This window comes from Drosophila takahashii, chromosome 3L, assembly GCF_030179915.1.
Source record: "Drosophila takahashii strain IR98-3 E-12201 chromosome 3L, DtakHiC1v2, whole genome shotgun sequence".
NCBI classification, from domain to species: Eukaryota; Metazoa; Arthropoda; class Insecta; order Diptera; family Drosophilidae; genus Drosophila; species Drosophila takahashii.
In genome coordinates, this window is record NC_091680.1 from 9137461 (window position 1) to 9161019 (window position 23559).

The window sequence follows — 23559 nt, forward strand, 5'->3', positions numbered from 1 at the left end:
AAACTCGCAAATTGCCCTTTTGTCATGACAAACTCAATCCCCCTTTTATGTATCCGTATCTATAGATTGTGTATCTGTAATCCGTGTATCTCTGATGATTTGTATCTTGTAGCGGCTCAAATTTAAAAAAAATAGCTCGGCACAAACACACATTAAAGCCATATTGGGTCAAAAAGTGAAAAGAATTATCCGATGTTCGTACTTCCGTCAAAGAAATGTCTATGCTTTTATTTGGGCTTGCTCGGTTTTTGTTGTTTTGAATCTTTTAATTTTCAAGCGGAAACGCAGGGTAATTAATTTCAAAATGCTGAAGCTACGCAAGCTTTTTTGCATGCTCCCACCTTTTTTAAGGCGTTGGCGATATGGGAGAATGGTTTGCTGGATGAAAGGGAAAAACATAAACAAATAAGGAAGGTGAAAATCCAAGAAGCTGAACGAAAGAAAAAGCTAATGAAGAGTGATTGAAATATTAGAAATATTCAGGTTCTGGAGAAAATTTCTCAACGTGAACATTAATAAAAAGCTGAATTTATTTAAATATTACTTAAGAAATTGTTGAGATATAGGAAGGAAAACATAATTTCAATTTTACTTGCCTTGACTGGTACTATTACCTTTGGAGAACGGCCAGCGATACAAACACACTACGGAAATAAATCTGCGATGCAACCCACCCAACATAAGATCTTAAAGCGCCTCAAGGAAATGACATTCAGATCAAAGCATTTCCATTGACGGCAAAGACACATTTTCGACCCACAGCCCCCTTTCGGATTAAAAGCAGCGAAAACACAGCCAATGCGACAAGATAAACAATCGAAAACATCGCCCAGCTTCTAATGCAACTGAACTAACAATGCTGCACTGAGGGAAACAAAACAAAATCTGTAAAAATAAAAATAAACCTAAAAAATAAGAATTATCGCAGAGCATTAACCATTAGGATTATATTATTTTTAAAATTTAATACTTTTTTTTTTATTTTTTTCCCTGATTTACCAATAAAGTAACTTTTTAACTGAATTCATTTTAATTCTTTTTCTAAAAAATAGTTACTTACTTTACTAGTTTTTTACATACATTTTGTTAAATCAATACTTGTCAAGCTGATCCTTTCTTACCATTTTCCGAGTAGCCCAGATTTTCCCAAAGCCAGAACTATTTTTCTTTGCCGTGTGGCTTCTACGTCACAACTGTCATTGGCTCTAGACTAGAATCTCGTCGAGCTGAGCTGATTCCACTGGGCGAAGCTTATGGCTATAAAAGCGACGGCTACTGTCGATGGCAAGTTTAATTTGCTCAGAGCAGAAAACGCGAGTGGACGTGTATCAGAAAACGCGATAAGTGAGAGTTAACTACGATCTTCCGTTGCTGTTCGTCCTGTTACGAGGAATAAATAAAATCAATTGAAATGGCTCTGGTGCCGGCTACAAACAATACGGATTGGGATTACTGGGATTATCGTCGTCGTCTGTGGCGCGACTGGGACTTGAACGATTGGGATCTGCCCTACTGGAAGCGGTCTCTGTCTCGCGTCGGATCCGCACCCGATCTCAGTCGGGTTATTGTCGGAAAGGATGGATTCGAGGCCAATGTGGATGTGCACCTGTTCAAGCCATACGAGATCACGGTGAAGACCACGGGGGACACGGTGGTCGTGGAGGCCAAGCACGAGAAGCGACGGGATGGCGACACCTTCGTGGGTCGCCACATCGTCAAGCGGTTCGTCCTGCCCCGAGGATACTATCCCAACGACGTGCGATCGGAACTGTCCTCCGACGGCATACTCACCGTCAAGTGCCCGCCGTATTTGACCAACGAGCGAAGCGTGTACGTCCGCCAAGTGGGTCCTGCGTATCTGAGCATCAAAAACTAACCCCAGTCTATAGCTTCGTAATTTCGCGTTTTGTTCTTAGTTCTTTTCTGTTGGAGCAAAAATTGAGAGACAAAAGTAATGCACATAATTCTAAGACTAGAATTGGACTCTTTTTGTAATTAACAAGGCAACATTTGTTTAGTTAAATAAAATAAAAGTTTAATTTATTAATAATGAATTCAGCCTGTCTTATTTGGAAGTGGTTTCTTTTCTTCTCCCAAGAGCCAGCGGATGTGCTAAAGCTTAAACAATGGCCAGGAAAATGTCAACATAAATTGACTCAAGTCATACGAAAAAAAAAACAAAAAACAACCGACCAGATAAAAGTATCAGCTCATATATAGTATTTCTCTTCCGAGATTCTCCGTTCATTATAGTATATTGTACCCAGAAACCTATGTGTGGACACCACGCCCTCGAGGCATTTCCGCAATTTGCCAACTAAGGTTAAGATAAAATGTAAATGGGCCAATAAGCAACAATCGCTTTGAGCATAAACCTACACGGAAAAGTGTCGCTCTAGAACCGCGTATAGGTCGCCAGAAAATAGAGCTGGGAAAATTAATCTAGAAATATATCAACTGACCATACAGAGTAAAGAGCGTAGAGTTTACTCTACTCGTACGCCCACAAGATAAGTTCAAAGCAGTGGAGGCGATTTGCTAGCGTTTTAAACCGCGCTTGTGATGTTTAGAGCGGTTTCACACGTGCCAACGATTGGCATGCGTTTAATATTATTATTATATTTTAAATTAAAATCTGCTCAGCTGTAAATTCATTGTTAATTCTATATACAATATGTCTACTATAGAATTGGGGAATTTTTTTTTACTGTTGCTAAATAAATGCTTATCTGAAATCATAAATTCAAAAAAAATCTGTGGCAGTATATATTAAGAGTATACAAAATTTTCTATATGTATATAGAAAAATAATAATAATAATACTACTCAATATATTAAGAGCAATTTAACTTTTGACAGCTGCTGTTAATAAAGTTCGAATTACTCGTAATCTGTAAACTTTCGTCATTAAGGTATATTTATAAGTGCTGTTTAATATTATATTATTCAGTAATATGTTAGTAAAATGTTTTTTTTTTTTAGGTTTTAATTAAGTCATTTTTAATAATTCATTCTGAAAGTTGCGTCTAGAGCAGCACGTATTTATGTGGCGCAAATGTATCATAACTTTTTATAGATTTTTTAATGGCAACCGAATTATGGAGAAAACCGAGGTTTAAGTTCTAAAGTCACTCGCGTCTTAGATGTTGAAGTGTTCAGATTCTCTGATTGTCTGTTTTTGTTTTTGAACCCATCTTAAAATTGAACTTTAAGTTTATTTTGCCGTTAAGGTAATTCAAAAATTGCGGTGAGTTGCATGAAAAAAAACTATTTTATAAATAAAATTAAAAATATAAAAAAACACCTATTTATTTCGATTTGAAGGAATCCAATTTGGTTTACTAAGGAGATTATTTCCAAGGATAAGATCATTTCTTGAAACTTACTATACTATACTTACTTACTTACTTACTATATTTATATAAATAACTGAAATAATTAAAATTTTTTGCTACTGTTTCATTCCGGTCAAGTGGTTTAAAAAATTTGGTATTTTTGTGATTTGCGTCGTGTCAGATTAACGAGATTGTGCGATAATACATTCATATATTTCCAACGAAAAAATGTTTCAGAGGGGTATATTTGTTGCAAATTTTATTATGGATTTTTCCAAAAAGTTTTAAGACAGAATTTAAGAGAATTTAAGAGTGCTGATAAGGCATGATACAAAATGGTAGCCAAATTAAACAAAATTTTTGCGTGTTAAAAAGAAAAACACAAGTGCTTCTGACAAGGAACGTTTTAATCATTTTTGGCAAGGCGTCCGATGTTTGAACATATGGTTGATTGACAGGCAAATGATTTTGTTCCGAGAATTGTTTACTTTTTGAAAATTAATTGAGTAAAGTCCAAGAAAAAGTGAAGGCGAAAGCTTTCGAATATGAGTTATCTCTTAATCACATTTTTATTAAGCATACATTTTGTTTGTACTTTTTTTTTTATTTAAAGAGTTTCATTCATTAAAAATAACGATAACTCACCGCTGAGTTTATATTAATATGTGACTCAACTCTTATAAATTTTCAGCGTAATTTTTTGCGTCACTACCTTTAGCGAGGTAGTGTACATTGAGTACTATCAACTGATAACAGTTAATGAAAAAGAAAGTTCCGGAGTCGGCCAAATTGGAAACATTTCTGCTACTACCCTCAGCCCAAACAGTTGTGTTGCCTTGTTGATAAGAAGTCAAGAAAAGTAAAAATAATCAAACATTTTTGGAGAATATTTTGACAACGTTCTGGTAAGCTTGAGTTGGAAAGTTACTATGCAATGCATTGTGAAAGTATCGTGTGTTTTTTTCTTGAAATATCAGTGTACTAGAATTTGATAGCACCATGTGAAAAAAAGCCTTAAGTTGGTAACTAATTTGTTGCATTAACACTCCCACGGGAGAGCGACTTAAATCGCTTGAAATAGGCAGTACACAGTGACCAAAGTCGCGCCCAATTGTCTGTCAATCCGCGACTCAATGGAATGGTCAATTATGTGTAACCTTAGAATGTTTTCAGTTGTTTGGACCAAAATCAATTTGTCAATCAAATTGTGATCTATCGAATGAAAAATACCGGACAATGCGGGGATTGGGCCGTAACTCTGCCAATATGGGAAACAAACTGCCTGGCTGAGATACTGGGCTATATATATGTATATATATAGAATAACATGTTTGCTAGGTTAACCAAATAAGTCGAAGAGTAACACACCCACACGGTTTCAGTATTGTATTTAATTTTGTTTAATTAAAAACAATTTACTATTTGGCGAGCAATTGCAGCGGCGCATTTGATTTGGGATGATTGAGCGTTTTATTTATGTAATGTCGGACAATATTAATGTGGGATTTTTACAATTTTTTATTTCTATTAATGCTATCTGATCTTTCCTCATTCTATCACATGTTGATAGGGATAATGTTGTCAAATATTTTTCAATGAATACAACATGCCTTCTTTTCTTCAAGTAATGGGTAGTAGTGCTAGCCAAAGTCAAACAATTTCTCTCGAAAAAACAATGTGGTTTTCTCTTAATCGTGTGACCTCTAAAGAACAGTTTTTTTTTTATTATAAATATGGGTATATTTCAAATTATTAAAAAGAAATTCTTCATTTGAGAACGCAAAATTTTTGTTTTAAGTTATTCGTTTTTGGGTAGATTCCTAACGATTTTCTTTCTACAAATATATTCGTTTCTTTTCAAAATTTTAATCCAGTAGTATTTTTAGTTCTATGTTGAGAAAGTTCTCTTCGCTCAACAGTGTTGTATTAGCTCTTGACTGAAACGGTTCGTTATTTAAGCAACGAGAATCAACGAGAATATATTTACCTATTTTACATATTTTGTTTGATTATTTAAATCGAGTAAATAAATTAAATAATTCCTTTACTGAGTCAAAATCTGCCAAGTGGGCCACCCCTGTTCCGAAGGTCCGATTTTCATCGAACTTTTTTACTTTTCCGGTTCACAACGAAAATATAAGAACTTCATTTGAACGGTTTTGCGAAATTTTGAGTTTTACCGGAGTTATAGGGGTCAAAACATGGCATTTTTGACACTTTTTCGAAAAAGTTGCACTCAGTCATTAATTCATAACTTCGGAACGGTAAGAGATATCTTTATGATGTTTTCACTAATCGCTCAAGAATTATTATGGCTTCCCATAAAAAAATTTAAAAAAAAATTAAAATTTATTTTTCTTAAAAATAAATCAACATTTTTTTTTAGTTATTATTTTTTTCAGTGTTCTTCACCAGCTATAGAGTTTAAAACCATTTTAAAATGAAGTTTGATTCATTACGAAAAAGATCCAAAAAAAAAAAAGAGTGGCCCGGCCAAAGGTTTTTCGCAATATCGATTTGAAGAAGGGCGCACAGCGGTTTTCCATACAAAAACGGCTTGCTCTTGAAAATTGGCTGGTCAACACATGCCGTTGCGCGCGTAGCGTCAGCCGACTGCAGCTGTCAATGAGGCACTTCTTGTCGTTTTGTATGGAAAACCGCTGTGCGCCCTTCTTCAAATCGATATTGCGAAAAACCTTTGGCCGGGCCACTCTTTTTTTTTTTTGGATCTTTTTCGTAATGAATCAAACTTCATTTTCAAATGGTTTTAAACTCTATAGCTGGTGAAGAACACTGAAAAAAATAATAACTAAAAAAAAATGTTGATTTATTTTTAAGAAAAATAAATTTTAATTTTTTTTTACATTTTTTTATGGGAAGCCATAATAATTCTTGAGCGATTAGTGAAAACATCATAAAGATATCTCTTACCGTTCCGAAGTTATGAATTAATGACTGAGTGCAACTTTTTCGAAAAAGTGTCAAAAATGCCATGTTTTGACCCCTATAACTCCGGTAAAACTCAAAATTTCGCAAAACCGTTCAAATGAAGTTCTTATATTTTCGTTGTGAACCGGAAAAGTAAAAAAGTTCGATGAAAATCGGACCTTCGGAACAGGGGTGGCCCACTTGGCAGATTTTGACTCTACTTTAAGTGCAAAATGAGTTAAAGCTTGTTTTTAATGTGTTCGTTACTTTTTAATTGCTTTAAAATATATGTACAAAGTGTTTAACATGTGCGAATTTTTAAGCCACCCCAATCATAATGGCTTTGTCTACCTTGTATCGTTGGCTGTGAGTTAGGCTAAACAAGCATATGGTAATAATTATATAATAACTAATACAATGTTGGGCATTGAAAATATATCATCAAACATATTACTGTGGGTGTTTATGTAGGTTTAATGGCACTACATTTCATACGTTTCAAAAAAAAATCTTATTAATGTCTTTTCATCTCTAAATTTGAATCAAAGAAACCAACTCAACGAGCTGCAGAATGGCGGCGGCGGAACTTGTCCTCTGCGCACTAATATGTGTTGCAGTTTCTGTAGGTAAGCAATGGTAGTGGAAATATATCTATATGGTTATGTAAAGTTTATCTCTAAAAAAATGTTTATTGGTAAATTGGTTAATAAAGAAATAAATAAAAAAAATTAAAATTCAAAATAAAATTCAACTTATAATTATCAAAACAAAACGGTTCTGGCTAACCAACATTTTAATTTAGAAAAAACATTTTAATTCACTACAGAAAAAAAAACAAAAATATAAAAAACAAAAAAAAAAATTATTTAAAAATTTGTATTACGGTTAGTCAATAATCAAATATTAAATAATACAAAAATTCTCACCTAAAAATAGGTGCACACTTTTGGGCTGCTCAAGAATTTACAATTATTTTCAACGCCAATCCATTTTTTTTAATATTTATTTAAGTGTTTATTTACTTTACTCCACAGCTTTAAAAACCTGCCCAAGCCCCCCGGATATTATGAATGGTAGTTATTTCTTATATCCGAGTTCGCGGGACGGAGAAGACATAATGGCGGCCCAATATTTCTGCAGTTACAATTACATACTGGAGTCGGCCAACTTCGATGTCATGCTCTGCCAAAATGGAACATGGCAAGGTATTTTACCTCAATGCATTCCTCGGGACTATTCGAATTATGACGAAAATGCTAAAAGTAACGATTGGACCTTTGAAGAGGAGGAGGATAATGAGAAGCCAAAATGGAAATCGACATACCAAAATAAGGTATTAACCCCTGAAAATAGGTCTGTTGAGTCCCCAACATATTTATAAGGCGAATACCTTTTAGAATTGTCACTATGAAAACGGCGGTTGTTCCCATATATGCAACGGTACTACTAACAAATGCGAATGCTATCCGGGCTTTTCCTTAAATTCCACCGATTTGACCAGTTGTGAAGGTAGGTAATAATTTTAATATAATATAAATATAATGTAATAATATGGAAATATTATTTGCAGATATCGACGAATGCAAGGAATCGAATGGCGGCTGCTCTCACATTTGCTACAACCTTGATGGAGAACGCGTATGCGACTGTGAAGAGGGTTATCAAATAGATGTAGAAGATGGAACAACTTGTTTGGGTAAGGACTAAAAATATATGAGAGAAATTTGTTATTATTAGTTAAAAATTTGTATTAATCCCAATCAGACATTGATGAGTGCGCTGATCCCGAAATGTCTTGGGACTGCAAAAATGGCTGTGACAATCTGATTGGATCCTATAAATGTCGTCCGTCAACGGTGGGCAGAGTCGAGCCGACCGATGGCAACCGGAATTCTTCAGATGGGATATTATGCATGCCCGGCTTTCAGTTATCCGCGGATGGTAGCGAGTGTCAGGACATTAACGAGTGCGAATTGATAGATCAGGACCCGAATACCGGGCAAATAACACCCCGTTACTGTCAGCACAAGTGCGAGAATACCATAGGTTCCTACATTTGTCACTGCCCTGAGGGTTATCATCTACTCGAGGATAACCAGAGTTGCGCCTGGTCTCATGTCGAAATTCACCCGACAACAACTGCCCCAAGAACAATTCCCCCGACAACAACTGGCCCTTCTAAAATTGATAAACGATGCCAACATATGGATCCATTGAACCCAACGAAATACCGCTTCTGTCAGCAAAAATGTAAAAATTTGAAAGGCTCTTTTCGTTGTAGGTGCAAGAAAGGCTATACTCTGCGGCAGGATGATCAGAGTTGTGAGTTGAAAAAATGCAAGCCAGGCTTTAAAAGATCCGCCGATGGAGTCACGTGCCAGGTCATCAACGAACAATTTCTACCCACTAATACGAATAGTCCTCCTGCTGCAATTCAGCCAACGCCAACAACTGAAGAGCCATTTCTACCAACTACTACGAATAGTCTTCCTTTACCTGTACAGCCAGCCTCTACAACTGAAGGTCCATTACTACCCACTACTACGAATAGTCCTCCTGTTGCTATACAGTCAACCCCAACAAGCGATACTCCTTATAATCGTCCGCCGTACTGTGAGATCTTGCCGGACCCGCTCCATGGCAAGGCTAAATGTTATAGCTATGAACCAAATGGATTTCAGAAGAATTTGTGCCATATTATCTGCGATGTGGGCTATGTCTTAAGTGGTTCTCCTATTAGGACTTGTGATCACCCAGGAATTTGGAGTGGTTCAGAGTCAATTTGCGTGGGTAAGTAAATTATAGGTTTATGTTTGGTTTCAGTTTTTTATGGGATTTCGTAAGTTATGTTTTAAAATTTCTGTACCTTCTTAAAGATATTAAGGACTTACCCAGCCGATTTTACAACAAATACATTTTGCCAAATTGGAAGGATACCCTGACTATAAAGCTATCAGAATCTCAGGAGTACGGCCATTCTGTATCATCACAAACTAGCTATTCCTCAGACGGAAAAGTAAGTTAAATATATTGGAAAATAAATTCAAATAAATTACATATTCTATTAATACTTGAAAATAATCCTATGAATATTAACAACTATTTTATACTTTTTATTTTTATAGGTGCAAAATACAAATGCTCAGCGAAACCACAGAAATATTCCAAAGGATTTGTCACGGAATTCATCTATGAGGCAGAACAGTACATCCGTTGACAAGGTCGGGATACCTTTGTATTGAATGCTGAACCATTTGTAAGTCTGACTTCCCTCGAACTTCTCCACATCTCAGCCAGAGATTCGAGTGTAACAAGAGATTGCCTCTTAAGGTTTCGCCTTATTTATGCTCGATTAGTGAAATATCTATATCTTACGTATTTGTTTCTGATTTTGTAGGTCAACTAGGCATTTTGAAGAACGTCCACTCGCAATCGAATCTCCAGAAACACTTTCGCATCGAATCAGAAATTCTTAATTGGAGCATTGCTACTTAGGCACAGCTAAAATTTTTGAACTTAACATTTCCTTACTATTTAAAACACGAATCGATATATTTTTAGCAAATTGAAATAAATGGTTTTCAAATCTTTATAACTATATTTAAAGTATTTGTAGATAGTTAAAGAAGATTTTGAGGCACAAAACTATCATAAATATATTAATTAAACTAAAACACATTACAATTTTAGTTATTGGTATTTTTACTGTAATTAACTTTAAAAATAGCAAAAGAAAAACCAAAATTAAAATGTGTTCTGACATTTACGCAGCAACTGGCATGGCAGAACGCCGAGTTATTTTGTAATGCTTAAACTTTTGTAAACTTTTGTAATATTACATCAGCTAAAAATTTCGTGTTTATCAGTTAGCCAATTGAACCCTCAACTTGAAAGTGTAAACAAGAAACAACTGAAGCATTTCCAAAGAAAAATGAACCGACTTCAGCTGAGTCATTACAAATGGGTTCCACAAATTAAAGCGGGGTCTGGTTTGAACAAACTATTGACCAATTTTTTATAAGTGATTTAAGAGCAGCTTAGGATAATAAATTCAACAGATTTGTAAGAAAAAAATCAGGTGAGTGAACTGATCGAAATAATTGATTCCAATCAAACTGATGTGGATCCTAAGTATAAAACAACAAAGCAGCGCGTGCCAGGCCCACTTGGAGCTATTCACTACTAAAATAATTGCCCTGAAATGCCGTTGAACTCGTTTGGTTAGAACCTGTCATTAGAAAAAACATTTTAGATTATACTGTTTTATTTTTTGCAAAAACAAAGAAATCTAAAACTAGCTGAAATAATGTTTTGTTAATATGGACCCCAGCAGAGGCACGAACATGGGCTGATAATACTTTGGCGATACAGTGGAACCTCCCAAAAGTAAAGGTAACTACCAATTTCCTTCAACACATTATTATACAAATATCTTTAAACATAAAAGTATCTGGCGAAACTGGAAGAATAGAATATTTTTAGTTGAGTTTATTCAAACCGTAGAAATATATCTAATTAAAAACAGGTTTCAATCTTAATCGACTAAAATAATAGTTTCGTTTTAGGAATTTCCAATTACAGAAGACTGACTGTATTTATGCTTAAAAATTTAGATTTGATCGTCTAGCCGAACGGCGGCTTCTGTAATGAGATGGAATGAGATTTTAGGCCCATAAAGACGGGGCACTGATAACCCCACAGACGCAGAGTTAGTGCTGCGATTGGACCGCATGTGGATGCCGTTCCAAGATCATTCACTCGCCCGATTGCCCGCAATATTATTTGTATTATTTACTGGTTTCAGATCGGATTGCTTTTCGTTTTCGTTTTGGCTCTGCTGTGGGGCCTAGCGAAAAGTCTATTTAAGCGCGTGATTAACTGAGAAATTAAATCAGTTTTAAATCGTGTGCTGAGCGGATCGTTCGCCTTCGGTTTGTTGTTTTAGTGAAGATACTAGAGAATCTTGTGAGAATGTACCAGCGGCAGGTCTCCTTTGATAAGGTTTGTTGGGTCAACAAGTCCTCTGTGCACATCGTATAGAAAGTGAACCGTAAAATAGCTATTAAATTAAAAACAATAACAAGTTTATTAATCTGCGCTCTCATCATGAACTTTTTCCAACCTTGAAAAAGGAAAAACACAGAAATATATTAGTATACATTTATAAATTCAAATGAGAATGCGGATCTACAATGACTTGGAATTGGGTTACTCCGTAATAGTTCTGAACAAAGAAATACAGAGTGTTTTTCTGGATTGAATGGAATTTTTATTTTGGTAACAAAATCAAAAACAATAGTTTTTTATAGCAAGAGCTTAAGAATTAAAGCAGTATATTTCTTTATTTATGAGAAACTAGAAATGAAACCTGTATTAAGAAATCGGACGTAAAGTTTTGTTAGAGTAACGGCGTATTTTTATTTCCAAGACTGTCGAAATATTTACCAAGATAAATATCAAAACTATTTAAACAAAAAACATTTTAAGTTCTTTTAAATTATTTGCGAATTATTTGTTTGTAATTAGTATCTTAAAACTGTATACCTTTGAAAATATTTAAATACATTTTGGAATAACCATTAGACAATTCTTTCAATTTGAAGAATATTTTCTATTTTCTATTCTATTTTCTATTCGAAAAATCATATTTTAAGTAGCCTTTGATGTTTTCAAGATCTTGACAAGTTAACCACTTTAGTGACCTTCTCACAGACACAGCACACCAAGTTCTAGGTCGAATCCTTGGCAATATGCGCTGATTGCCATTGCGGTCAGACCTAAACCTTCCACTTGCAAAAAATACAATCTCAATGATGTAAATCTTGTGCAAGTACTACAATTACAGTTCGTTGTCACATATAGGGCTTCGGTTAAATAATTAAGCGATTCTGGCCTTAGGTAATTAATAGTCGTATTAGATAGATTTTTGTGGCGCACAAGATTATCAGTGGTTGTTATAGACTTGGGTTGAACGCAGGTCACTCAGTGTCAATCGCTTTAATTTCCGATGAGCTAGTTGAACCCAGGTCACATAGTGCTAATCTCTAAAAATCCGCTGACTCCGCTAATGCAATTTCCAAACGATTAAAAAAAAAATAATTTTAAAATCAATTTCACATTTATAGCCAACGCGCGTTGAGGATTCGGCTTATATAGTCGAGGGTGTGGACATTCAGGAGGCCAGGAACACCTGTCTGCTGTTCTCGCCCAAGGATTCCTCGCTGTCCAGCGGAGCCTTGGCTAATATCTTGGCCATTTTCAAGAAGCACGACATCAACCTGGTGCACATTGAGTCGCGATCCTCGCTGCGTGTCCCCGGCTATGAGTTCTTCGTGGAGGCCGATGGCAAATCGGGAGCTTTGGGCAGAGCCATCGAGGATGTGAAGGAGCAGTGCAGCTACTTCAACATCATTTCGCGTGACTACAAGGATAATGCCACGGCGGTGCCCTGGTTCCCTCGGCGTATCCGCGACCTGGATCGTTTTGCCAATCAGATTCTGAGCTATGGCTCTGAATTGGACTCCGATCATCCTGGCTTCACCGATCCGGAATACCGCAAGCGTCGCAAGTACTTTGCCGACATCGCTTATAACTACAAGCACGGCGAGCCCCTGCCCCATGTGGATTATACCAAGGAGGAGATCGAGACATGGGGCATTATCTTCAGGAATCTGACGAAGCTCTACAAGACCCACGCCTGCCGGGAGTACAATCACGTCTTTCCCCTGCTGGTGGATAACTGTGGCTTCCGGGAGGATAATATTCCCCAGCTGGAGGATGTCTCGAACTTTTTGAGGGGTGCGTTTCTGGGATAGTCAACGAATAGGTTTACTTACATTTCTTGATTGCAGATTGTACTGGCTTCACTCTGCGTCCCGTGGCAGGACTACTCAGTTCTCGGGATTTCCTGGCTGGCCTTGCCTTCCGTGTCTTCCACTCCACTCAGTACATCCGGCACCCCAGCAAGCCCATGTACACACCGGAACCGGATGTCTGCCACGAGCTGATGGGCCACGTTCCACTCTTTGCGGATCCAGCCTTTGCCCAGTTCAGCCAGGAGATTGGCCTGGCCTCCCTGGGAGCACCCGATGATTATATCGAGAAACTGTCCACAGTAAGATCATGTTTTTTCCTTAAAAAAAATGGGTATTTAATCCCTGATCTCTTCCAGATCTTCTGGTTCACCGTTGAGTACGGTCTGTGCCGCCAGGAGGGTGAGCTAAAGGCCTACGGAGCTGGCCTGCTGTCCTCCTACGGAGAACTCGAATATTGCCTCACCGATAAGCCCCAGCTGAAGGACTTTGAGCCGGAGGTCACTGGCATCACCAAGTATCCCATCACGCAGTTCCAGCCCCTCTACTACGTAGCCGATAGCTTTGAAACTGCCAAGGAGAAGACCATGTAAGAAACTGAGTTTAAACTTTGCTTAAGAGACCACTAAAATATCAAACTACTTTTTAGTAAATTTGCCAACTCTATTCCGCGTCCCTTCGGTGTTCGCTATAATGCCTACACCCAGAGTGTTGAGGTCCTCGACTCCAAGCCACAGATCTCGAATCTGATGGACAACATCAACTCCGAGTTCCAGATTCTCCAGAATGCCATCACCAAGCTGCGCGTTTGAGTTTTTATTACTCCCCCTCTTTATATATTATTAAGATCGAATTGAATAATAAATACCATCAAAATTAAAGTTTTTTTTGTTTGCTTTATTACAACTCGGATTTTCTTTCGATTTGATTAGCTTGTTCAGTTTGTCTTTTGGGGAGCTTGTTTTGAAAAACATAAAAACATTTAGTTATGTACAAAATAGTTCTACAGTATCATCATCTTCGAACGCGTATTTACAGGCTTAAGCAAGTTCTCCCGACTTGTCCTATAGGTATGTACAGAGCTTAAACACCGAGTTAACTAGAGTTATTAAGGTAGTTGTAGTTGAGTTTAAGATAGTTTGTTTCCACATTTACGAGTTCTAAGTTTAAAGCGTTTGGCTCTTTATCAGCTGAGGATCGAAGCATATTCGAACGAACTTTTCCAACAGCGAAATGTTAATACGGGGAAAAGCGGGAATAACGATTGAACTAAAGGTATTTCGACTGTCGGAAAAGATCGGGCCTGAAGATAACTTATGGGAATATGTTCACAGCAAAATAAATGTCAGTTGCAATCTCAACCTGAGTTTCGAATTATACCTATATACGTAATCTATTAACACTAACTCGTATGATAAATATCTTGTTTGACCTCGATGGCGAAGCCCAGTCTTGGAAATAATATGGAATTGGATTAGCTTAGCTTCTCGGTACACTTTTAAATACGAATAACTTAGGATTAGGCTTTAAGGTTCGATTACGTATCAGAGATCCCTGTTTGCGCCTCGATGGCACTTACTGGATAAGGCTAACTTATGGAAACGATGGGCTCTTGCTATGGACTAATCAACTAATCGTAGTGCTAATGTTTAAAACCTACTTACAGCGGAATATTTTGAGAACTTTGCTACACCTAGGGTTATATACAACACACACGAATCGGGGGTAGGACAATACTCAGTCTGTTGAGATCTACAACTAGCTCTGGAGGTTCGATAAAGAGAGCCAGAGGCCAAACTTGATAATACACGGATATAGGGATTCTATCGCTAGACGGAGTTATATACATTGGGGGTCTGCTATTGACTACTGCCCGGGGCTGTGTGAGGCGAGTTGAATAGATTCTGCGATTGCTCTTGGGACATCTGGTAGGGCAATATTTCCAGATCGTTGGGCAACTGATTTTGGTTCTGATTCTGGCTGTTGTTGAGAAAGGGATTCGAACTGAAGAAGTTGTTTGACTGCTGTTGATGCTGCTGCAGGAGTTGCTGCTGCTGCTGTTGCTGCTGCTGCTGCTGATGTTGCTGCTGCAACTGATTGCTGCTGCTGGAGGTATGCATCATCTTGTTGTCCTCGCTCTGCGTCTCGGAACCATCGTCACTGATGCCCATGTGAAAGTTGATCGAGGGACTCGATTCGGTGGCCATTTGCATGTAGGACAACAGCGAGTCCTCGTTGTTGTTTTGCGGGGGATTCGAGCTGCGGTTGTTGTTGCTCTGGCTGCCATTGTTCATTCCCCCGCCATTGTAGCTCTGATTGTTGTTGTTGTTGCTGGAGCTGAAGGGGTTGATGGTGGACTGCGAGCCCAGAGATTGCAGGGGCGAAAGATTGAGAAAGGCGTCTATATCATCGATATCCTCGCGCAGCAGAATATCGTTTTGCTGCTGCAGTTGCAACTGTTGCTGCTGCTGCTGTTGTTGCTGCTGCTGGTGCTGTTGCTGCTGCTGCTGTTGGTTGAGCTGCTGCAGTTGCGTGTGATTCTGATGTTGCTGCTGCAGGTTGTGTTGGTGCTGCGTGTGCAGGTTCTGCTGCTGTTGCATCATCATCTGCTGATCCTGCTGGTTCAGCATCTGCTCCGAGTTCAAAGCGAAGCCATACTGATTGAACTGCGGCTGGACGGCATTGCTGCCGGTGAAGTTCAGTCCCCGCTGGCCACCAGCTCCCACGCCCACTCCCACGCCCACTGCCATGTTCCCCACCGCCGCAGCTGCCATGTTGCCAGTGGCCAGGCCCATCGACATCATGGGCTGCAGGTAGGTGTAGCGGGAGAGGAGCAGCTGCTCCGAGACGATCCTCAGCTCGTTCTGCTGCTGCAGGATCAGCTTCTGCAGCTCGTCGTGCTTCCGCTGCAGCTGATCCTGCAGCTGGCTCTGCGTGGGCGTCATCACCACGGTATCGGGCAGGAGGTCCGGCTGGGCCTGCACCGGAATGGGCGACAGGACGGGCGCCACCGGAAAGGGGGCGATCACAGGTTGCATTGGTATGGCGGTGAGATATTGCGGCGGCTCCAGGAAGGTGGGCGCCACCAGCTGGGGACTAGCCAGCGGATAGGCGGGCTGCGGAAACTGGCACGCATTTCCCGCCATTATTTGCGTGGGCGCCATCGGCAGCAGGGGCACCAGCTTCGGAGTGCCCACCGAATGCTGCAGTTGCTGTTGCAGCTGCAGATGCTGCTGATGTTGCTGCTGTTGCTGCTGCTGCTGACTCTGGTGCTGCTGGTTCTGATGCTGTTGCTGCTGCAGGTGATGGTGCGACTGACTGTGGTGATGCTCTCGATGGTGGTCCCGGTGGTGCGATCGCTGTCGTTGGCTTTGCTGAGGAAATTACAGGACGTTAGTTAGGGTGATTGTTTTCGGGAAATCACTGTGTGATCGAAAGAGTAAAACGAACAACTAAAAAATTAGTATTTGCGTTCTAAGTAAAAATAAAAAAAATTAAATTGGTAAAATGGACAATTTTTGTGGTTGGGGACTCCTTGAAAAATATATTGGTTAATTTGTGTTTTTTTTTGTGTTTACCTACACACAAAAAAAAACACAAATTAACCAATATATTTTTACCTACTAGGTAAATATAATGGTTCAAGAACATCAAAAATAATTATTCCTTTCCGATAAAATGTTGATTTTAATAATTTTCAAACTAAATCAAATAAATTTAGTTTTATTTATAGGAAATATATTTATAAATGTTAAAAATTCTCTTAAATTTTAGGATTTATAATGAGGTGCTGCTATAAGTATTTACCCTTTCGATCTCAACCTTTCTATTATATCTTTTCTATACCCACCGAACTGACGTGCGTCATCATGGACTGTCGACTGGTGACCGAATCCGCCGAAATGGACGTGGAATCCGAGTCATTTCCCCGATTATTGTAGAAGTAGCACTTTCGCTTGGCCTTTGGCGAAATGCCCGTGGAGCTGATGTTTCCGTAGCTCGAGGCGGGTCGCGAAGTCTTCAGGGGATTCAGTTGGCAGGATCCAGAGGGTTGGGCAGCCGATGCGGACCACATGGGTGAAGAGTCGACGGCGGGTGAAGTGGCGGTCGTTTCATTGCCCAAATTGGCCAGGCTATTTCCTAGCAAAGTGCTATCCAGATTCTGGCTACTCAGCTCGAAATCCCTCAGCGTTGTGGTGGCCGAGGCGGATTTGCTGCTGTTGGCCGTGGAGGCCAAGACCTTGCTGCTGCTCCCATTGTTGTTACTGCTGCTATTTCTCTCACTCTTTTCACCCTCCTTGCGACTCTCCTTGAGGACCTCCGCATAGCTGACCACCTTGTGGGTGCAGACCACGTAGTCCGGCTTGGAGTTGAACTGGTGGTAGCTCACATAGTAGTCCGTTTGCAGCCAGATCCACTGTTGGCCCTTGGTGAGGAATCGGTAATAGCAGGATTTTCCCTCGCCCGTCTGTCTTACTAAAATGGGGAATATAAGTATAAAATACCATATAGTATAGTATCAGGAACCCACGTTCTTCATGACACGCCACAATGCTATCCAGATCGTCGAAATGGTAGTAATCATAACCCGAAGTGCCCAGAACCTCGAAGGGCATGTAACCAATGATCGGAGGCGCCCGGTGGTCCAGGAACAGAAACTTCCACTCCATGCTGTGCTTAGAGGTGAATTCGTTGCTGGTGGGATCGATGATGCTCATTTCCCGGATCAACTGGGGATTCTGGACGCGTCCGGTGCCCACGAAAACCAGCTTTTTGTCCACCTCGGCACTGGGATTCTGCTGGAAGATGCGGGGCAGCACAGCCGGCTGTCCGTTGGAGCCATTCGAAACCTCCGAACTGGAGGCCGTCGAAGTATTGGTATCGTTACCTAAGGGATAAGCATCAGTGGAGGTGACCGAAACTCTCAGCACGGCTACCTACGAAAGTAACCCACAAATTTGACCAGCTCGTAGGCATTCGCATCCACCTTCTCCATTCCGCCGCGTCTCAGATGGGTGTAGAAAGTGATCTGGTTGGTGGAACTGATGTCCGTCTGCCGGGGCTCGATCACCGGCGTGGGATTCATGAAGATATTCAGCAGCGCCTCGTGGTCCATCTCGTAGGCCAAGTCGTAGATGGTCATGTTGTACAGATCTTGCTGGAAGACAAGTTTCAATATAGGTTATATATTAATTAACTTGGAATATTACCCATAAATGTTTAGTAACTCTCCCTGCATTTGAACATTACTTATTCCTAATAATTATGTAGTAATTTCTTTCCTAACTCTTTGCTCGAATAACATTTACTGATTAATTTCCAAAAATTCTTTAAACAAAGATCATAAAATAACAAAATATGAAACACTCTATAAACCGAATATTCAAACAGTGCGTTTCAAAATAACTAACAATTTCGAGTAGTTTTTAACTAGTTTCTTTTGGGATTTGGGCTGTCCACCTTGTCGGCGTAAATAATCTTCATTATCTTATCTGATATTGGCCGTAATCTCGGGTCAGCCGCTTTGCCTTTCAGACACACATTTTTAATGTCTCTCAGCTTTGAAAAGTAGAAATCTCGTTCCTTCTCCATAATCGGAATATATTCACAATACTCCTGCAGTTGCTTGGAAAGTGCCGAAAATTGTTTTTTAAGTGATTCATTTTCTTGCTTTACATTGGCCTTCTCTTTGGCTGATTTAGTGGTGGCCTTTTCCGAAGTTTCACTTCGAGGCGTGGAATTGGGCGACTGTTTTTGATGCTTGGGGTTTATAGGACCCGAACCGAAACCCATAATAACGCCATTTCTGGCAGTTAGGGGATCATATGCCCTGCCATTATAGTTGGCCTCGAAGAACTTGCGAAACCACTGGAGGAACTCCAGGTTGTCTTGAAAGCGACCCTTGATCAGCTTGTCGATGGGAATGATCTTATCGACGGACACCTTATTGAAACTTGCCTGCAGAAGCTTGAAGTTGTGCAAGTGCTCGTGCTCTAAATTTGTGCGGAACTTGATTCGTTTCATAGGAACCGAATTGGGAAATATCATGTCCATGAACTGACAATAAGCCGCGCCGGTACACAACTCCTCGACCTTGGAGAACTGAGCCTGCAGCATCTGGTTGACCCAGGATAGCATTTCAATTCGCGAAGGATTGTCCGAGGTCATGTTGGTGGAATACACATTCACAGCCATTTTAAATTTGGTAGACATCACTTAGAAAATAAATTTTTGGTGTATTACAACTCTGACTTGTTTACGACTCATGTAAATGATGTTCAAACTTGTTAATCGAATTAATCCTCTCGGCATGCTATAAAAATCTTTTTTGAAACCCCTACTTATTGCATAATATCGAAATAGAATCGTGCAATATGACTTAATTTAGAGCTAACTCACCGGCAGGTAGCCCAGCTGGGAGGTAATACTTTCCGAGGCGTAGAATATGGAGCCCATGCTGCTAAAGACCATCATGAATCCATCCAAAGACTCCAGCATCAAATGGGTGTACTCATCGTTGCTCAGGAACGTGGGCTTCCAGTCTTGTTGGATCTCGAAAACCTTCGAGCGATCGGTGGCCTCTGATGTGATACGTTTTGAGTTGTAAATGCTAAAATCTAAAGTTCAGACGGCCTACCATTATGATTCTTCAGGAAGGCTATCGTGGACTTCAGAACCGTGGACTTGTCCATCTTTCTGCTGGACGTGGATATCAGGGCGCTGAGATCGTTGACCAGCGAGTTGAACTGATCCCGTCGCTTCTTCTCGCTGAGATTGCGCGACTTTCTGCAAAGGAAGCTACGAGTTAAAAAATAATCAATAGGCTGCATTTACGGTTAGCAACGTCAAGCGATTTCATAATAAATGGGATTTCCCACCCCCAGGTGAGTCAGATTGTGACCCACGTGTGCCCGTTCTATTGAGGCATTGTCTGGCGCTGATTAGCCACATATGCCCATATGCTATCACCATCCCGGATTTTCCCAAGGATCCCGAGGGTTGTGTGCCCTTTGTCACTTTCCATTTTCTACGCTGGAGTTCACTTTTTCTGCCCTGCCATTGACATTTGCATGTCAGCAACTGTTTGATGAGCGCAGTTTCGGGATTAGTGTTATTGCCAGTTTATTTGAGTTTTATATGATTATAGAAAACCAGGTACCGTAAGTTTAAACAGTACACCCAGAAAAATGATGGACAACATTTTAGGTCATGCATAGCCTAAAACATTTTAAATGGACTAAAAGTTCCTTTTTAGGTCATGTACTGCCTAAAAATTTAAATTTTTGGTATATTTGCCCTACTATTTAGGTCCCGTATAGCCTAATATTTTAGGTCAGCGTGGGCCTTAAAATTAATGCCTTTTACCTAAATAAATTTGCACGGAACTCTGATACCGTTTTGGCGACGCTATAATTCCCAACCAGTTATAGCGCGGCTTGCATGGTAACCCACTTCGATCGTTGAATAAGACAGCGATTTCACTGCTGAACTGTGAAGCCTCCTCGCTCCTTTTTGTGTGTTGGCATAATGACGACTTCTTGAAGACTATGCCCGACATTGACCTCGAGTTAGCTATAAACTTTTCTGTATTTACTTTATAATATTATAAATTTTTCAGTACATATTTTTAGGCCAAAGAAGGCCTAAAATTTTGGATAGGGGTTTTCTCATATTTTTAGGCAGCCAATTACCTAAAATCTAGGCCAAAAATTACCCCCATTTTAGGCCTTTAATGGCCTAACATTTTAGGTCATGGTATCCTAAATTTTAGGCCATTCAAGGACTTAGCTCCAGTTTTAGGCCAATTTTACCTAAATTCTAGGCCATTTTTTGACATTTTAGGTCATTTTTTTTTCTGGGTGTATGTTTAGGAATAAGTGAAGGGCAATGAATTGAAAGTTTGAAGTCAAGGGGGTGACTCTTAGATATTACTCTATTTTACTCTTTTTTTTCCAATAGATTTTAAAATACAAACTACTAACTATTTTTCATTCATTTTTATACCCTTGCAGAGGGTATTATGATTTCAGTCAGAAGTTTGCAACGCAGTGAAGGAGACGTTTCCGACCCCATAAAGTATATATATTCTTGATCAGCATCACTAGACGAGTCGATCTAGCCATGTCCGTCTGTCCGTCTGTCCGTCTGTCCGTCTGTCTGTTTCTACGCAAACTAGTCTCTCAGTTTTTGAGCTATCGGGATGAAACTTTCCCAAAAGTCTTTATTCTATTGCAGGTAGTATATATGTCGGAACCGACCGGATCGGACAACTATATCTTATAGCTGCCATAGGAACGATCGGAAAATTAATGGAAAAGTAATAGGAAATAAATTCTAGCTTCCTTGGTTTTTATTGTATTATCTTCTACTCTAGGACATGACTCTTTTTAAATATTTCCGAATTTCAATTTTAATTTAATTAAAATCGGACGACTATATCATATAGCTGCCATAGGAACGATCGGAAAATTAATGAGATTAATGAAATTAATTGAACATTTTTGCGATTTGTTAATTAAAAGGAATGATCTGCAAGGGTATTTAAGCTTCGGCTGGCCGAAGCTAGCTTCCTTTCTTGTTTAATTTTGTGTTTAATTTTAGAAGAAAAATCAAAGGCTTAAGAAGCCATACATTTTTAGACCAATTACTTTAACAAATATTTTTTTATAAATTGTTAAAGGATTGTTAGGAATTGAAGAAAATGCAGTGAAAATTGTTTTTCAACAGATTATCTTAACATTTTGCAACCATCTTTAAACTACGCTGAACTCTTTTATTTGAATTACAAAATATCTCAAGAAAAGCTGAATTCTTTACTTAAACGGTACTTTATTTTTGGACAAATTAATATTAATTCTAGTTATTAAAGCGATATTATAAAATAAATCAACGGCTTACGACTGATTGCCTCATAAGGAGGTTTACTACGATGCCTTAAAGAAAATAAAATTTAAATTACTAAGAAATCATTACGCTATAGTCTTTGGGTTCATCACGCCATGTAAAAAAAGACTTTGTCCAAATTGGTTATTAAAGCCAGCTTCCACTCATAAAGCACACTTTCTCCCCATTGCGGATATTCGATAACTAATCTCTGGTATGTGTAATTATGAGACAATCACGAAGATATCTTTTTGACCATTGAGCAACATAATCAGAAGGAAAGATAAAATTAAGAATTACACCAGCTAATCGAATTTGCACTCCAATTACAATTCATTGAAGTTGGCCGCAGGGAAAACGTATGAAAGAATTGAGTTACGACGACTCGGTTTTCATTGATTGATTTAGTGGGTGTGAATCAGCTAAATGGTCTGGGGCTACCTGGGATTTTATGACGACAGCGGTTTCTTAATACCGTTATTCATAAGAAAAATAACAATCAAAGGGGGGACATTCCACTTTCACCCTGTGGAAAATTTATCAAAAACGCCATATACACATCTTTTCTCTTACTTCTTGTCATCTGTCACTTGCAGTTTGTCCACGGGAATTTGTGCTATCTATTTATGAATAGCAGCGGATATATGTGTATGGGTGCTTAATGTGTAGTCAATTTACCTTTTCGTATCATCCTTGTCATCGCTCTCGTCGTCCATTTTCGGGTCTATCGGATAATCCACAGCGAACCGCACACAATTTTTAAACTAAGCGAAGAATGTGCAAAACTTTCCACTTCTTTTGAAGACTTGCTCACAAATGCCACAGATTATTTTCACGCTCACATAATTTTGTTCATATGTGCTTTGGTTTTCGGCATAAAGTTCAGGTAATGTTCACGCAACAATTGATTTCCATATGCTCAATATGCCACATTTTGAATGACTGCAATTGGTTGTGGAAATTGAATTGGAATTAAATTTTAATTATTTAAATATTTCCCGTCGCGGTTTTACAACTCGATTAATATTGCCGCACGCCGCGCTCTGTCAGCAACAAGTGCAGTTGTGGTTCTGTTTCGGCTTCGCCAACTGCCAGCATCCTTTTCGAATCGAATCGGCTCGGTTCTGGTTCAGGTCAGGTTATGTAATGGAATAGCTGCGCCTGCGCAGGCTCCCCAACTGGAGGCCCCGTGGCCAATTTGCCAGTTGGCCGTGCCAATCAATGTTGCACATTTGCAACCCCTGAAATGTATGCTACGCTATTTTGTCATGTTACAAAATGCGTTCAGCGAATGCCATAACAACCACTTGGTGGTTGGAGTGAGTGGGTTGTTGGGTGAGTGGGGTGGCTTGGCTGGATGGTTGGTAGTGTGAGTGGGGCAGCTGCTAACCAATTGCCTGGCTGCAGCCGGAATTTGGCTGCGGATGCTGCCCCTTTTTCACAGCTATAAATAATCTGCCACACACGCTACGATTGCATAATGCTCTCTTGCCACTTGACTCTCCATCGAATTCACCTTATTCTAATACTTCTCAATCATTTCCGTGCACCTTAAGTAATTTTCCTTGCCACCCGCAAAATTATTCCCTGTTAATTGACGG

The 23559-nt window shown here is 39.3% G+C and overlaps 5 protein-coding genes across 8 annotated transcripts; 3 read left to right on the plus strand and 2 right to left on the minus strand.

The window, feature by feature from the left end:
- The first annotated feature begins 1281 nt into the window (after nucleotides 1–1281).
- On the plus strand, nucleotides 1282–2054 carry LOC108059215 (heat shock protein 27). Its single transcript, XM_017144367.3, has one exon. The coding sequence runs from the start codon at nucleotides 1412–1414 to the stop codon at nucleotides 1874–1876; it is 465 nt and encodes a 154-aa protein (XP_016999856.1). The 5' UTR covers nucleotides 1282–1411; the 3' UTR covers nucleotides 1877–2054.
- A 4713-nt stretch (nucleotides 2055–6767) lies between these two features.
- On the plus strand, nucleotides 6768–9833 carry LOC108059211 (latent-transforming growth factor beta-binding protein 1). The gene is made up of 8 exons (XM_044394459.2): nucleotides 6768–6889; nucleotides 7298–7596; nucleotides 7661–7772; nucleotides 7834–7959; nucleotides 8028–9053; nucleotides 9140–9279; nucleotides 9389–9519; nucleotides 9661–9833. Exons 1-7 carry the CDS (start codon nucleotides 6835–6837, stop codon nucleotides 9503–9505), a joined length of 1875 nt encoding a protein of 624 aa, XP_044250394.2. The 5' UTR covers nucleotides 6768–6834; the 3' UTR covers nucleotides 9506–9519; nucleotides 9661–9833.
- A 616-nt stretch (nucleotides 9834–10449) lies between these two features.
- On the plus strand, nucleotides 10450–13889 carry Hn (phenylalanine hydroxylase). 2 transcript variants are annotated; one of them, XM_070215997.1, is made up of 6 exons: nucleotides 10450–10483; nucleotides 10594–10655; nucleotides 12389–13061; nucleotides 13115–13377; nucleotides 13435–13664; nucleotides 13725–13889. In XM_070215997.1, exons 1-6 carry the CDS (start codon nucleotides 10465–10467, stop codon nucleotides 13885–13887), a joined length of 1410 nt encoding a protein of 469 aa, XP_070072098.1. In that variant the 5' UTR covers nucleotides 10450–10464; the 3' UTR covers nucleotides 13888–13889. The 2 variants fall into 2 exon arrangements, with proteins under 2 accessions (XP_070072098.1, XP_016999900.2); XM_017144411.3 differs by lacking the exons at nucleotides 10450–10483; nucleotides 10594–10655 and adding an exon at nucleotides 11142–11264.
- A 62-nt stretch (nucleotides 13890–13951) lies between these two features.
- Nucleotides 13952–22793, minus strand: Clk (circadian locomoter output cycles kaput protein Clock). 3 transcript variants are annotated; one of them, XM_017144408.3, is made up of 7 exons: nucleotides 22637–22793; nucleotides 19713–19861; nucleotides 19475–19656; nucleotides 18017–18233; nucleotides 17607–17963; nucleotides 16926–17551; nucleotides 13952–16449 (listed from the first exon to the last, which is right to left on the minus strand). In XM_017144408.3, exons 1-7 carry the CDS (start codon nucleotides 22672–22674, stop codon nucleotides 14935–14937), a joined length of 3084 nt encoding a protein of 1027 aa, XP_016999897.3. In that variant the 5' UTR covers nucleotides 22675–22793; the 3' UTR covers nucleotides 13952–14934. The 3 variants fall into 3 exon arrangements, with proteins under 3 accessions (XP_016999897.3, XP_016999896.3, XP_016999898.3); XM_017144407.3 differs by having other exon boundaries at nucleotides 19713–19873; nucleotides 22637–22792; XM_017144409.3 differs by lacking the exons at nucleotides 19475–19656; nucleotides 19713–19861; nucleotides 22637–22793 and adding an exon at nucleotides 18286–18427.
- On the minus strand, nucleotides 18506–19358 carry LOC108059239 (microtubule-associated protein RP/EB family member 1). The gene has a single exon (XM_017144412.3). The coding sequence runs from the start codon at nucleotides 19286–19288 to the stop codon at nucleotides 18506–18508; it is 783 nt and encodes a 260-aa protein (XP_016999901.2). The 5' UTR covers nucleotides 19289–19358.
- Nucleotides 22794–23559: the final 766 nt, after the last annotated feature.